Genomic DNA, 15839 nt, shown 5'->3' with positions numbered 1-15839 from the left:
CATACACTAGCCAGCGCCCCTAGAGCTGAAGGAGAGACTACGCGGGGGAGAATGACGTTGGCGTAAGCCGCCTTCAAAAATTGAAAGCGGAATTATAAATATTTTTTTTTAATTTACTTTTTTTTTACCGAGTCATTCGAGAATATTTGTTGTTGTGAGTGAGTAGAATCTCTTTTGGCAGCTGATGTTGATTTAGAGGGCTTTTTTTTTTGAGAGCGCGCGAGGGAGGGAGAGAGAGAGAGAGAGAGAGAGAGAGAGAGAGAGCGCGAGGGGGCGGGTGTCTCTTGCGCTCGCCTCGCGCAGCCTCACACAGACGCTCGTGAAATCAACACAAGGAAGGTTTGCTTACACATCTATCGCTTATTTTCGGGATTTTCTGGATAAACATCACCGTGATCGATGCGAGTCATTCTAACGGACATTCGCCGCTGATATTACTTCCGCGTTCTTTTTCCTGTTTTTGTCGCTTTTCCCTCAGCGGAGCGTTTGTTGGATTCGTTATGAATTCCAGCCCGCTTCCAAACGGCAGGCTCCTACCGGACAGCCAGAGCTGGAACTCCTCCGGTTCCGACGAGGATCTGGACGTCGAACCGGGACCCGGTCCGCATGGAGGGGTGGCGGAATTCGGAGGGGTACTCAGTAAGGTGGGTTGCGATCCCGAGTAATACCTCCCGAATCGGGAAAGCGTGTGTTTGTGTGTTTTTGTTTCCACCTGATCCAATGTAAACAAACGGCAGGCGGTTAGATTAATATCACGGAGCTTGTCGAGAAAATATCTAAATAATCGCAAACAGTAATTATGCCGATTTTAGTTCAGATATTTTGCATGGTGACATTATTTGTATGACAATTAAACTATTTTACATCACCTATTACCATAATATGATCAATGTTTTAATTCTGATGTGTTCATTACTGCCCAGTCGCATGTGTTTTCTTAAATTAAGCACAAATCAAACACAGTCCAACAAATACTACAAATGCTTAACAGTTCAAATAATATATGTGACCCTGGAGCACAAACCAGTCACGTGTATATTTGTATCAATAGCCAACAATACACTGTATGGGGCAAAATGATCGATTTTTTTCTTTTATGCAAGTGCAGATATTTAGTAAATTTCCTACCGTAGATATATCAAAACTTCATGTTTGATTATTAATATGCATTGCTAAGAACTTCATTTGGACCACTTAAAAGGCGATTTTCTCAATATTTTGATTTTTTTGCAGATTTCCGAATAGCTGTATCTCAGCCCAATATTATCGCTTCCCTAATAAACCATATATCAATGGAAAACTTATTTACCCTTATTACTGGATTGCTCGCATTACGATGATGTTTTCTATGGTGATTTCCAGTGCATGGTGACCATATGCTGCTCTTAGACAGCAAGCCCCAAGGATATGTTAACCAAGACTGTTGTTTGATATTTTATGATAAATACTTAATATGTGATGCATGGATATCTTTCTTTGTGCATCTATAATTCAGAAGGGGTGCAACAGGTTCAGGGCAGCTAGAGTTAGTCGGGGTTACTAGAGTTCATCTGCTGGTCTTTTCTTCCTGATGGGATTAAAGGAGAAAACCTCTCCTCATGACTCAGACAGCTGATCATCTGTTTTTGTGATGAGAGGAGCATATTCCATAAGAGATTAGTGTATTATTCCACATGCAATGTCTTAAACCCGCTCCCATTTGAAATATATCTATGTATTCGAGAACACAATCAATTGTTTTATTGAACTGTGCATCATATGTTTATTGTCACAAGTCATCAGTATGGCTGTGCGCTCACTCTTAAATACAGCTTCTTGTTTTCTTATAACCATTTTGTTTCTCTACAGTGGACTAACTACATTCATGGATGGCAGGACCGCTGGGTCGTGCTGAAGAACAACACCTTGAGTTACTACAAATCCCAGGACGAGCGCGAGTACGGCTGCCGCGGTTCCCTCTGTCTCAGCAAGGCTGTCATCACTGTAAGTATCCCGGGGAAAGATCCTTCCAGACAGCCGTGGGAATTTCAGAGCTGAGCCAAAATTAGAATGATGCTGTGCATTCAAAACGAAAGCTTGAATTGCTTCAGATTGGACATTGTCATGCTGCGAGCTTCAGAACTGTAGTTGAATGGATTTTCATGGGATGCATGATGTCTTACTGACAATATAGACTTTTTTTATTATCAATTTTGATTAGGCAGCTTCATTTTTCTAATTTTTCATAATTCTAATTCTTGTATGCCAACTTCAGGATTGCTAAGCATATTTTTTTATTGTGCATTATAATGTTTTAATACCTGATTAAACGCAATGCATGTGATTTCACATCAGTAACCCTGTTTTTGGATAATTCAGTGAGTTGAATGCATTATTGAAACTTCACTGATTGTTTTGGGCCGTCATATTGTTTATTGGAGATTTATTGAATGATTAAGGTTCTCTCAAAGTTATAAACAAGCATTCCTCCGATGATGTCAATAAAACTGTAAAGATATCTGGTATTTAACAACTTTTGGAAAATGTTAGCACAAAAAAACATAATTTATACATCGCATTTTAAAATACATTTTAGTTGGATGTTCGTCTGACTTTTTACAAATGCTAATACTTATGGTTCAGAGAACATTCAAAATAGCATTCCCATAATGTTTGTTTAATAGGTATTATAGCAGAATTTTCTTTCAAATGTTCCTTTTTTAAAGCTGGGTCGGTATTGCTGCATCTCTAGAAATTAGATTTAATATGATTATCGCTGAGGCAGTGGATGTGCTGAGAGCTCTTTTTAGGGCAGAGGAGAGGAGAAAACAGATTGATGGAGGACAGACACGATCCTTTGCCACAGGCAGCCGGCCAGGCGCAGACAGACTGTGGCCTATTTCCCCCACATTCATGCTAAAATCACACACACGCACCTGCAGAAGCTGTGAGCCATCGTGAACTTTCTTTCATGTGTTACTCAAACTGAGTAGTGGCAAATACTGCTGAATGTATACAGTATCTATAGGAGCTCATTTAATGAATGCATACTGCTCAGATTTTGGGTTGATTGCCTATGATCTGATTTTGCCCTAAACAAACGGAATGAAATGAGAATTCCCTGCATTGCGTTAAAGGTTAACTCACGATCACACACAGATTTCGACATGTGCTGCAGCAGTCTATGCACACGCTCTGACCGTATTATCTTGCGTCACCACTGAAAATGAGGAAACAGGGCGAAGGTTGTGTTGTTATGGAGACCACTGGAGAGGTACGAGTCCTTATGGTGACCCTGTTACCATTAGTCCTTCAATGATTAAACCAAAACCCTTACTGAAGATTGAGGGAAAGGAACAAACAAGCAATTTCTGAGATGTAAAAAAATGTACAGAGTAAATACAGGAATTGAAGTCTGAAATAATATAGTTTTGTAGGTTTGTGATTGTGCACAGCCTGCGCTCAGGTAGTTCATGTTTAAAGCTGCCGGTCGCTGCTGTGTGTTCCACATTCTAATTTGATGCTTTGCATTTTGGCTTTGAGCGAGAGAAAAATGGCTCCTTTGTTTCAAGACTCGAGAGTGACTCTTTTTTCAGCTGTGTATTTGTTGAACTCCAACATTTATGGGTAATCATAAATGTTAACTTTGGTAATTAAAGTCAAGCTTGTGGTAGAAATGAGGTTTAATGATTAAAATTAACTTTAGCACCTGCCAAAGGTCTGTGAACTGGCAGAATTTATCAGATAAAAATATTCTCTGTCAGCTTTTTTTATGAATTTCTTTGGATTATTTAGTTGTTTTTTCCTTGCATATTAGTGTTAAACACTGCAGGTCAATGTGTGCAAATTTAAGCCATTTCTCATATCTATCTGTTCAGAATTTGTACATTTTGTGAGTTTTGTTCAAAATATTTTATTTGGCTTAATGCAAGGAATATTCCTAGTTTTTCGAGAGTTTTGTACAGTTTGTTAATCTTTGCATTGAGTCATGTGTTGCTTGCATCAGTGAGAGTTAGACTCGAATGGTTGGATTATGTTCCAGTTCCTCATAAATTTACTTCTGTGTTTAAATTGTTTTCTTTTTACTCTCTTTGGCATGTGGTTACTGTTCATTTTACACCCTGGTCACTGGATGATTTTTGGCCTTTCTGTGTAATCTCAAAAAGAGGGCAAAAACAGACAGTTTTTTATTTATTTATAGTGCATCTAAACATGTTTCTCTTTCTCAATAAATCTTTCTCTCAGAAAGCCATTCTGGAATACGAAGCAGCTTTATTCAGACTGATTCAGCACACACATGCTAGCAATCCGTCCTCGTAAATCCTCACAAAAACAGGTTATTGTGTCATTCTGCTATTCCTGCCTGCGATTACGCTGTCCTCACATGACTCACACATACTTAAACCACACACAAACGGGACCACCCTAAAATCAGACTGGCTTAACCCTTGCAGACACAACAGGATTACACCGTCCACAACAAGGCCTGATTCAAACCCAGAATGCCTCATTGTGTGTCTTTATAAAACTGGGTCTCTCTGGTTCAGTGCTCAGATCAGCACACAAGCCGGAAACCGTGTTAATTGTGCTTTTTGTGAGATGCTCAGGCTGTTGAATTGGACTTGATTAGATTTGTGAATGTCAGACCTCAGGAGATGGAGACAGTTTGTGAAAGATCAATCAGTGTGATGACAAAAACAATTTCACAGACACTCATTCTGACTTAATCGGTCTTTCAGCAACACTTAACGAATCCAACGTGCTGTTTTGAAATTCAAGCAATACTTTTCCTATTACGCATACTTGGGGTTAGTGATTTGAACAAACTTGTAACCAGAAATTAACTTTGCTCCATGAAGGGGTAACATTGTTACAACCATTTTAACATTTACATTTTTATAATTACCTTGTTAAGTATATCTGTGTTGTCTTTAAGGTCAAATTCTTAAATCTAATCAATTACTTCAGTCAGTCAGAAAAACACTGATGCAATCTTACCAGAGCCATTTTTATTTTTTAAAGAAAGACAAATGACAAAATTACAATTTTCAGCTGAGATTTGGAGCCAAACTACAGGGGGGCAAAAATGACTGGCAAATGGCAGCATCATTATTTTATTTTTACACAGCGATTGGTAAGTCTGTAAGTGAAATCTGTTGACTTGAGTAGTCTTTGATGTATTTACATGCCAATGGTGACAGTTCAAAAATAGAAAAATGTTTTTTTTGCCTCTTACTTGGGAAGTAATAAAGATATTGCCATAGCCTTTTCAGCCAAGGGCGACACCAAAAAAACACTAAATACATTTTGACTTGAGCAAATAAGCAACAATATAGCAACATGCAACAACAACAAAAATCCTCTGGACATCTCCCTACAATTCTGTTAGTGGGTATTTTAGGTGCTTTTTCTATGTTTCGGTTCATAGTGTTTTGAGTTGGATCTGTTATCAACGGCCGTATTCAGCCCAATAAAAAAAAACATCAATACAGCGGCCACACAGCTTTCAGCGCTCACAGTGCATTGAACCTGAACTGTGTGCTTTCGCCTGCCAAGTTTTCCCCTCACGTGAGCAGGAATTCTCTCGCCCTCTTGCTCTCTTGTTAAGCTCTCCAAAAGTGTGGCCCTTAAACATGCAATTTTTCTTTGAGCTACACTAGACCTGGACTGTGTCGTGATCTGACAGGAGAAGAGGGGAAGTTCTTTCAGTGTCTCTGTTTGTCAGGGATTTGGGGAAGGACAGGTACACACAGGTACAGGTTATTCTGGTGCAGGGCGGGTCATTAGAAATTGCCAAAGTGCAGTGCTTGGCTCATGTCAGGACAGGAAAAGTTTTTAATAGAGCTGAGTTTACTGAAGAAGAAGATAAATGCAGTAGAGGAAAGGGCAGTGCTTGGGTTACACCATTCTTACCATTTTTGATCATGTTCTTGTGCTTTTATTTTTTGCAGACTTAGGGTGACTAATATTTTTTTTGTAGTTGGGCCAGTTAAAATATTGAAAGAGCAAGTATAACGAGCAGAAAAATCCTGAATGTTGAGCCATTGGAGGTGGTTGAGTGAAGTAAAAGAGAACATGAAGAGACAATGGTGGAAAAGCAGAAACTGTAAAGGCGATTTGAATGTGGAAACAGTGTGTATCAAGTTACTCTATTGTTTTGACCGAATGGTTTTTGTTTCTTTTCACTGGTTTTATTAAAGATAAAATGGATCAAATTCAGATGCTTCCTGTTGAAGATTTTTCTTTGGTGTCCAAACCCTGCATGTCCCGTGTGTATTCTCTTATGGTTTATGAGATCATTTATGTGGGTTTGGCCTGAATATCATTTAGATTGCTCTCAGTCCAGAAACAGTTTCATCTGTCCAAACCTAAACCACAAGAGAAACTGATCAAAACTATTACCAGATGAGTTACTGAGTCTTCCGTAAACTGACTTGATCTGCATGTAGCCTTACGCTCTGGTGCCACGAAACGGGAAAATTATTACATGGTCTTCACAACCTTTGCATGCCACCTTTTTTGTTGCATATCATTTACACATAGATGTCTGACTAAATTAGCACAGTAGTTTGTTTTGTGATAAAACAGCAAATGCATGTTTACTCCGCAACAGCAAAGGAGTCATTTGTCATCAGTTTGCAACTGTTTACAGCTACACTGAGAAAGAGAGAAATGAAGAGCAGAGGCTGTTTTTATGGAGGCACATCTTTTACTTCGGCAGTGGTTACCTGGGTTCAATAAACGGTGTGTAAAAGCCTTTCAGACATTAAATGAAGCTGCTCTCTGGTCAAATAAAACGACAGCTTTGGTACTTTTTGTCATCGCAGACCATAGCTGCATGCATAGTCTGGAAAACTTTAATTTTCATTAAACTGAGGTCGAGCTTTGTGTGCAAACTAAATTTAGAATTGACATAATGTCTTCATAACTGTTTTTCCAGAGTGTGGATTCATTTCTAATGCATTGTTTCTAAAAAGATGGGCTAAATCTGTGCTTTTGCACACCTGCCTCTTTTTAAAAAGTAGGGTAATCCTTATAAGTTTATAAATATCATTTAACAGCAAAGCCTAATGCTTTCACCACACATGTACACACACTTGAATTGGCCTGCTGAATATTTGATAAATGCAACTGAGTTTGTAGTAACAGCTGCCAAAGAGAGTAAGTCAAGTGCATTTTAAAATGTCAGTGACTGCGTGCTATGTGTGTGTGGATTTGCATTTTCGATTTTCGTGCACTGTGCTAAACCCCAGAGGATCGCTATCATGCGACTTGTTCTCGTTCTCATCCATTGTGTGCATGTCCTCACCTTCTGTCACATGGTAAACTCTGAGCTCGAGTCGTCATCTGAAGTCATGGCTGTGCTGTGACCTGCTGCGGTCTCGTACCACAAACCATAACTTAGTGTGCTTGCATTTGCACAAACACACCAAAACCTCTCAGCAGTCAATCTTTGGAAAACTGGTTTGAAAACAATCATTATTTTTGCAGTTGCATTTAGTAATGCCAGTGGCACAAATATTTCACACCATCTTTGAATTTGGTAGAAGTGATTGATCTCTTAAAGTTGTTGTATAGCTTTTATAAGACTTGAACTATTCTGCAGTTTTTTTTTTTTTTTTTTTTTTGTCCTTTCTGAAGCTTGACTTGCCCACTTGTATTGTATGGAAATGAGCAGCCTTGGCATTTTCATAAAATACATAAACAAACCCAGGAGCACTTGTGGAGTAGAGAAATGAACAAATCTTTTTAATTTAAAATTCTTTTAGAACCAATTCTTCATTTATCCCAGTACGAAATGCACATTTTTGGTCAATATCACTTCCTATTACTGGGAATTTTATGTTACATCACAACAAAAAAGAGGACATAGGATAATTACATTTAAAATATAACAGCACTGTATTGGTTGCATCACCTCTTTTAATAACACTCCTACGTTCGGTAATATGATCTATTTCACAACAAGAGGTTTCCCCAACATAAACTTGTTTATAAGGGCATTGCATCAAACATACACAATTTTCAGTTTTCCATCTAATGAAACTTTTAATTCTTTATAGAATGGAGGTTTAGAACATTAACAGTTTAGTGTAAACTCTCTCTAATAACATCACTAAACATGTTAGAGTAGTATGTTTGGTGAACACCGTTTTTGAGATGGAGATGTTTTGTTGTGCTTTGTCTCTTTAAATCTTGAGGCAGTCGTTGCAGAGCTGCTGGAAAGTTCGATCAGCCCATTTCTGCTGGAGCTGTCGAGCGCCTCGGCTTTCAGAGGGCTTTTGTTAAAATGGGTTTGAGTGAATCTGTGTGTGAAGGTGTCAAACGGGCTCCATTACGGATCAAACAGCAAGTGAACCCTGAAACGTCCTGTAAAGAAAACCCATGCTGAAATGAGGAGGAGGTGCGAGGAGCGTGGAGACACGGGGATGTGGGAGGGAATGATCTGTGATATTTTTAAAAGGGTGGAACGAGGGGAAAAAATAGGCTGTGTAGATCTGAAATAGAAGGAAAAGAGAGGTGTACAACTGTCCTGTTGTCTGAAGCAGGAAGTTTGCTCTCTTGTGCCCTCCTGCTGATGAATTCCTGTTTGGTGACCCCGGGGGTCGAGTCTGAAAGTCCCTCTGCTCATCTCTCCTGTCGTCTACTTCCTTCCTTCAAGATTTGCTGTAAGCAGGACTCTGTCTGGACATTTAAATCACATAGTCTCTATGCAGTTTAACCTGTCAGTGACAGTGGGTTGGTTAGTCAGATGACATTTGTCTCTTCCTTTGCATCCTGTGTCCTAATCTGTGGGTCAGCGTGGCGTTTGTTTCCTTTGTTCAAGGCAAGCTGAAGTCCCAGCTTCCTGTGTTTTTGATTTCCCAAAGCACAGATCCAAGACTGAATTGCTCAGTAAACAACAATTTACCCATTATCTGTGAGCCTTAACGTCCATCTCTAACCAGCTCCTGATATCATTATTTGCAGGTTAATTTTTGCTAGTGATTTGGAGAAATGTAGCATTGCATCAGTGTCTCATCAATGGATGCTCTGCAGTGAATGGGTGCCGTCAGAATGAGAATCCAAACAGCTGCTAAAAACATCACAATAATAATCCACAGCACTCCAGTCCATCAGTTAATGTCTTGACAAGCCAAAAACTGTTTAGATGTAAGAACCAAATCTACCATGAAGTCATTTTTTACTTTAAACCGTCTCTTCTGGCCAAAATGTTATAACTCCTGAGAACCGTTTGCAGACAATTATTCCGTGAACGTAAAGCACATCGTGATGTTTTCACTTTTGCTCTGTGACACATTGAATAATTTAAGATGTTGTCACCAGCCTATAAAATACATTTAATTGGGCAACAGAGAGCTTTTAGTCCATTTGATTTGTGAAATTAAAATTTAGCATTAAATGACTGACTAAATAATGCACTTCAGCATCGCTTGTACTTCTATTTTCTTTTTTTGCAAGCTTAAAGTTAGGTTATTATGTACATACACATATGGATTACAAATTATAGGTGTGTCTGACTTGTATAACTGAAATGAAGAATCAGATTTTGTTGTCTTTTAGATGAATTATTTACTTTGGATGCATCTGTAGCTGTACAAAAACCAAATAGCTGTGTATATCTGCACACCGTGTTTTACTCTCTGGACACAGTAATGCATCATTCTTATGTTGCAGCACATGATGTGTTGATTATTGTACTGGGATTCTGTATATGTGACATTTCATTTAGTTGTTGACACAATGCTGTAAATTTCACAGGCTCCCTCGCTGTCTGTCTCCTTGTGCCGTTGTGACTTTGCACACGTAGGCCTGTGTGTGTGTGTGTGTGCATGCATGCATGCTGGGAAGCTGATCTTTGTAAAGGGAATAAATGCATCCACCCAGAGTGTTTGAAGTTCAGTTCACGACTAAAGATTTCCAATAATGCACTGAGGAAGCAAGAGCTCTGTACCTGCTCTTCCTGTATCTTGATTTACATTTTTCAGGTGGCATGAAGTATTTAAATACAATATTGTCAAAGCATTGATACATATTTATATGGTATAAAATTTATAATAATATTAAAATAGGTGCTAAAAAATATAATATATAATATAAAACATTTATATGAAAACATGGAAATGTTTCTAGTAGTGTATATACTATGAAGTTTACTTAATGTAATGCTCATTATATACTCATTTTACTCGTGTCCTCATGAGCTGATCAAAGGTGTGTGGTCATGTTATGTTTTCCAGCTCTGCTAAAGCATGTTTACCCACAATGCAGCACTATCTTAGATGGAAGCAGACAGGAATCAACAGATAGCAGTCCTGTTTAACATCTGTGTGTTAGTGTTGTGATGTTTGTGTACACTGCTGTGCAATTGATGTCTCGCAGGTTCACTCAGTCCCATAGTGATGACCCTTTTGTTTATTTTAGTGTCTCTTCTCAGTACCTGCTGTGACCCTCTCGGGGTCCCCTGCATTGCCCACCGTGTCTCGATTTTCCGTTCCCAGAATCCCGCTCAATGCTTTTCCCATACATGCATTTGAATGTTCCTGCGTCATCCATTCTGGGATTCATGCACAAATATAAGCACTCCTAAATCTAAACTGACATTTTCAACATCATAACAGCCGTTTTTCAAACACTGTCATTGTAAATGCAGAACAGATCCGACCGACTGAACTCGTCGCAGTGCATTCTGGGATCGTCTTCTCAGCAAGTGCATCTTATAAGGCAGCATAACTTTTCTTGGTTACGAGTCTCACACTGTGAGCGAGTCTTAGTTTTCTAACAGTTTCCCCTGAGCTCTGGGTTTGTAGTGGGAAGATGCTGTTTCTGTGTAAAGCCTGTTTCAGGGCCTCTGGCTCTCTGTTTGTTATTGTGGTTGTGTTTTGTGGTGTGATAAGTGATCATCATCCTCGCTCAGATGTGACTGATTATTCTCTGTCCTTTAAACACATGCAGCTTAGTCTCTTTAAAGCCGGTTCATTCCTCGTGCGTCGTCCTGTCATGCCTCTTCATATTGTGATCAGCGTCAGGCTTTGAACGAGCGCTCTGTCTCTGTTGATGTAGTCTGATATGCATCTTAGTAAGGACTTGGGTTATTACTCATGTAAGTTGTGTCATTTCCTGTGAGTGAAAACAAAATATATAGACATTTTTCTTCTTCTAGTGTTGCCCTCGGTGGTTGCATGTAACAACAAACATAAATTGTGACTTCCCTAAAGTGGTTGTGTCAGATCTGTCTGAATCTGTTCTCTGAATCGTTCAAATGTCTCGCTCACTAAACTTCAGGTCATTCCTTTTTAAATTAGAAATTAGGATAATTGCAATCTAGGCTGGATGATATGGTTTTAAATAAAATGTAATAATGAAAAAATTATCAATAATTGAATTTATATTAAAATAATATAAAAAATGTAAAATAACAAATAAATAAAATGTTTATATTTATTATATATAAATAGATAGAGAGAGAGCGAGATCAAGAGAGAAATTATATAATATATTTAATTGAATTTATAAATACAGAAATTAAATATAATAAAAAAATTTTAATACATATAACATTTAATTAATACAGAAATAAATATAGAATTAATAGCATATTTAGAGTGGGCACATTTTTGTGACACATCAGGACACAGATTTGTATAAGGGCCATAGAATATACAGTTTCTACAGTATAAAAACCATTATGCCTATAGGATGTCCCCAGTTTTCACAAAAACAAACCTGTGTGTGTGTGTGTGTGTGATGATATATAATGACAAATACTGGTGTGTTCTCTGATAGTGGGAGGCAAAAGAAAAGAAACACTGGGCTAGAGGAGTGCAGTATATCAGACTGAAGGAGAGGAGTGTTTGACTCCTCATCTGGTTTTCATAAGCAGTGTGAGGTCTACAGAGATCAACATCTGGCAATAATACCCAACACACACTCACACACTCAGACATGGCTGCTGTTAGTGTTTTCTTTTTTTCAGAGGGAAATATCTCACATTTCCCAGCTGGCTGTGTGGGTCAAGGCTCTCTCTTTTCTTTTGGTTGTGGTTGTTCTGTCTAGTACTGAATAGTGCTGGTTTATCAACAACAGATTGGATTCTTGGATCCCTCCCTTATTCGGAGCACCTTGTTTATAAATGTACAAATATGATGGTGATTAGTAATGATGTTTGATGATCAGATGAGTCTAATCAGTCTTCTCTCTCTGTCTCTGTAGCCTCATGAGTTTGATGAGTGCCGATTGGACATCAGCGTCAATGATAGCGTGTGGTATCTACGTGCTCAGGACCCAGAGCATCGCAACCAATGGATCGAGTCCATCGAGCAACACAGGGTGAGTGTCTGTCACTACCCAGCATGCTCTTCTCTCACGCAGCCAGACTACTGACTATCAGTATTAAGTCTGGTTTCTTCCGCTTATGTCCATGCAATCTGATTGATATGTTAAACAACCAATGCTTTTTTTGGTATTGTTGTTTTTATGTGGCAATTTGGGTGAATTAATCAGAAGTTGGACAGTCAATAACAGTCAGACATTGCTGTCTTGTTTACCTTGTTACTGAACTAAATAAAATAACATCTCGAGATGAGAAATCAGAAATAAAAGAGTGACTGTCTGTGAGATTATGAATGTGATTCAGTCTGTCTGCATCATCTGAGTGGCTGAGCACTGAAGGGACACACACACACACACACACACACACAGACAGGAAGTCAGTTTAGGTCACAAACACACAATTCTATGGTAACGCAAATAAAAACAATGAATGGTGAGCACGCAATGTTCATGAGTGAAGGTACCAGTGGCATATCTGTAGTAAATACCCCTAGAGAGAAAGGATGTGGGCAGATCGAGACAGCGCAGGGGGTGGGGTGAGGGCAGAAAACTTCTGCGGTAGAAATCAAACTCAACAAGTGTGGAAAAACAAAACAATCACAGGCTGATGAGGGGAAACGATAGGATATGAATCATTATATGAGCTACTGAGTGATGAAAAACTTGAGATAAGGACTTATTGAAGGATTTTATACTCTCTCTCTTTAATCCTTTAATATATATATATATATATATATATATATATTTCAAAGTATAAAATAAATCTATTTGAATGCATAATTATATATGATTAAATATGCTTGATGAATAAAAGTGGTTAATATTTTCAAAACAATTCAATGAGTTTATATATTTTATTATTAATTGATTTTCATTAATTTACAAATAAAATAATTCTAAACTAATAAATAAGAACATAAAACCTTCACTGAAATAATTCATAAAGGTAAAAATGAAGTACATGAATGTATATTTTATTTGTTGATTTATTTTAAATAACCTAAAAATAAAACAAGTATAAACTAATAAATATTTAAATATTATATACAAATAAATAATCAAATGTAATAATTTATTTTTAAAAATTACGTTTAAGTGAACATATTATTCTTTCCTTTATTTTTATTAATTAAAAAAATAATGAATTAGTAAGTGATTTTAAATAAATATTTTTATTTTTATTTAATAAAAATACTTTATTTAATTTTAGCTGTATATTCCAGTGTGTGTGTGTGTGTGTATTGCTCTGCCTCTTTCAGCGTCTGTCTGCTGAGTTTGCACAAGTGTTCGTGTCATGAGGACACACCCTGATCCACATGTGCTACTGATTTCTGCTGCCCAAGAGAGGAGGAGGGGGTTTCACACACACACACACACACACACACACACACACACACAGTTCCCCATCCATTCATTCTTCTCATGTTTCGAGGATGACCCGTCTCTGAAAGTGACTCACACACACATACAGCTCTTCTCGGTCTGAATCACTGCTGACCTTCCTCCCAAGGATGCTTTCCTTCTGTCTATCATCTCATTAGGGTACAAAGGGAATAGTGCTGAACCACACAGACCAAATTCAGCAATGATTGCTTTAAATTCAGACCCCATTATATGACTTTACAGGTGGGTTTTTCACTGGATTTTTCTTGTGCTGCAGGAATGTGACTGCAGAAATAATACATAATAACAGAGTCTGTTTGCAGCTTTAATAACAAATCTGTGGCTTGAGTTGCGTGAGGATATGACATGGACCTGTATGGGTGGAGCTGTTCAGATCTGTCTGTTGTTGTCTGAGTGTAATCTGTCCATCTAATCAGAGCTGTATTGTGTTAAGCCATTCACGCTCACTGTGACAACAGCACACACTCCCAATAAAGCTACTGGAAATGAGACGTGCGCTTGTGTATCTAAAAGATGTGCTTGATTTCATCTTGTATAATCTCTTTTGTGCAGAGTCCATGGCTTTAAAACATCAGCCCCAGCTCGGTCCTCACTGGGGTTATTATGCGAATTAAAACTAAAACCATTACAGGAAAAAAATATTGCTGTCACTTGAAATAAAATATTTTTTTTTATATTTTATATTAAAATATATTTTAAAAGAAATAAAATATTTAAAAGATTTATTTCAGTTAGTACCAAATTAACTAAAACTTAAATAAATATACCTCTATATTTAAAATAGAAAATATAAAAATCACTAAAATAAAATGTGTTCTTTTAGTATAATTCAGATAGTATTAATATTAATATTTTGAATCCTTTTCTTATTTTTATATTTATATTTTATATTTTTGTATTTTAGTTATCAAGTTGAACTTAATTAAAATGAGAAATGTTGCCTTGGCAATTAGCTGAAATGAATCTCTCTCTGTCTCTCTCTGTCTCTCTCTCTCGCCCTCTCTCTCTCTGTATCATTATATTAACAATGCTAAAATAATACTGCACACAATATATTTTAATAATACTGCTGCTGAATTAAACATGACACTGATTATAATGCCTTCTCATTTTTCCTCTCCTGCTGTCTTTTGCAATCACTTGATTAGGTCTATTGATTCGGTGTGTGTGTGTGTGTGTGTGCGTGTGTGAGAGAGAGAGGGGGGATTAATGGATGTTATTATCCTGAAGTTTATCTTCTGCGCAACAGTCTCTGAGGCTATTGATTGTGTAACAAAGATGTAGACGTTATTATTGATTTCTGATTGGTCAGTGGAGGCGTTATCAATGCTATAGTGACCGTAAGAGTGCTCTTGATTGGCTGGAGTGAATGCAGGACTGGCCTGTCTTTGTTTGAGACACTGAATGCTTCTTCTCTGCTTCTATCCTATAGTTACCTCAGGTTGTGCCCACTCAACTGTACATGCACTCACTGTTGCCATCTAGTGCTGGACAAGATATATTTCCTTACTAAAGACAGTGTGTATGTTCAGTATACTATTGAGTTTTTCTATTAAATGTCGCTCCGTCTGAACGCACGTGATGGAAATCTTTACTAATCACAGAAGTAGTAAAGTACTACTACTGACGAGATGTGCATGACAATCACATGCGATTTATCATGCAGCCCTATTAGTAATAAACATTCAAGTATAAATTTAGCTGCACAAACATTTAAATTGCACATAAGCAACTTTTCTAATAATAAAATAGGAAGTTCATACTCCAATTTGTTATTAGAAAAGCATTTAACAGTGTCTGTAATAAAACCTTGTTTTCATGACTTATCTAAATATACATCATTGGTTAAATAGAAAAAAATATTTTTTATGAATTTGTAATGCAGTCTATATATTTAGCAAAAAGAACTTATTTTTTATAGACGTTTCTCCAAAACAAAAAATGTTCTACATATTGGTTTTAAAAATAATGTATACTATGTAGCATACAGCAAATAGTAGCCTACACTAGGATCACGTTCTGAACATAGCTAGATGAATTCATCTGCGTTTTAGGTTAACTTTTGTGGTAGATGAACGGAGATATTGATTTTCTTTTCCATTCCGTTGTTTTGAATCTTATCT

At 37.5% G+C, this 15839-nt stretch overlaps 1 protein-coding gene across 1 annotated transcript in view; it reads left to right on the top strand.

Annotated features, from left to right (window-relative positions):
• Nucleotides 1–246: 246 nt before the first annotated feature.
• LOC132116899 (ceramide transfer protein-like) overlaps nt 247–15839 on the top strand; it is a 26805-nt gene continuing 11212 nt past the window's right edge. The window contains exons 1-4 of the mRNA XM_059525783.1: nt 247–339; nt 479–644; nt 1849–1983; nt 12193–12309. Coding sequence (XP_059381766.1) covers nt 501–644; nt 1849–1983; nt 12193–12309 — 396 coding nt within the window. The 5' untranslated portion in view covers nt 247–339; nt 479–500. The remainder of the gene's footprint in view (nt 340–478; nt 645–1848; nt 1984–12192; nt 12310–15839) is intronic.

Source organism: Carassius carassius, chromosome 36 (assembly GCF_963082965.1).
Source record: "Carassius carassius chromosome 36, fCarCar2.1, whole genome shotgun sequence".
Classification (NCBI taxonomy): Eukaryota; Metazoa; Chordata; class Actinopteri; order Cypriniformes; family Cyprinidae; genus Carassius; species Carassius carassius.
The sequence above is the reverse complement of the archived record's forward strand: the minus strand, read 5'-3'. Positions and strand labels throughout refer to the sequence as shown.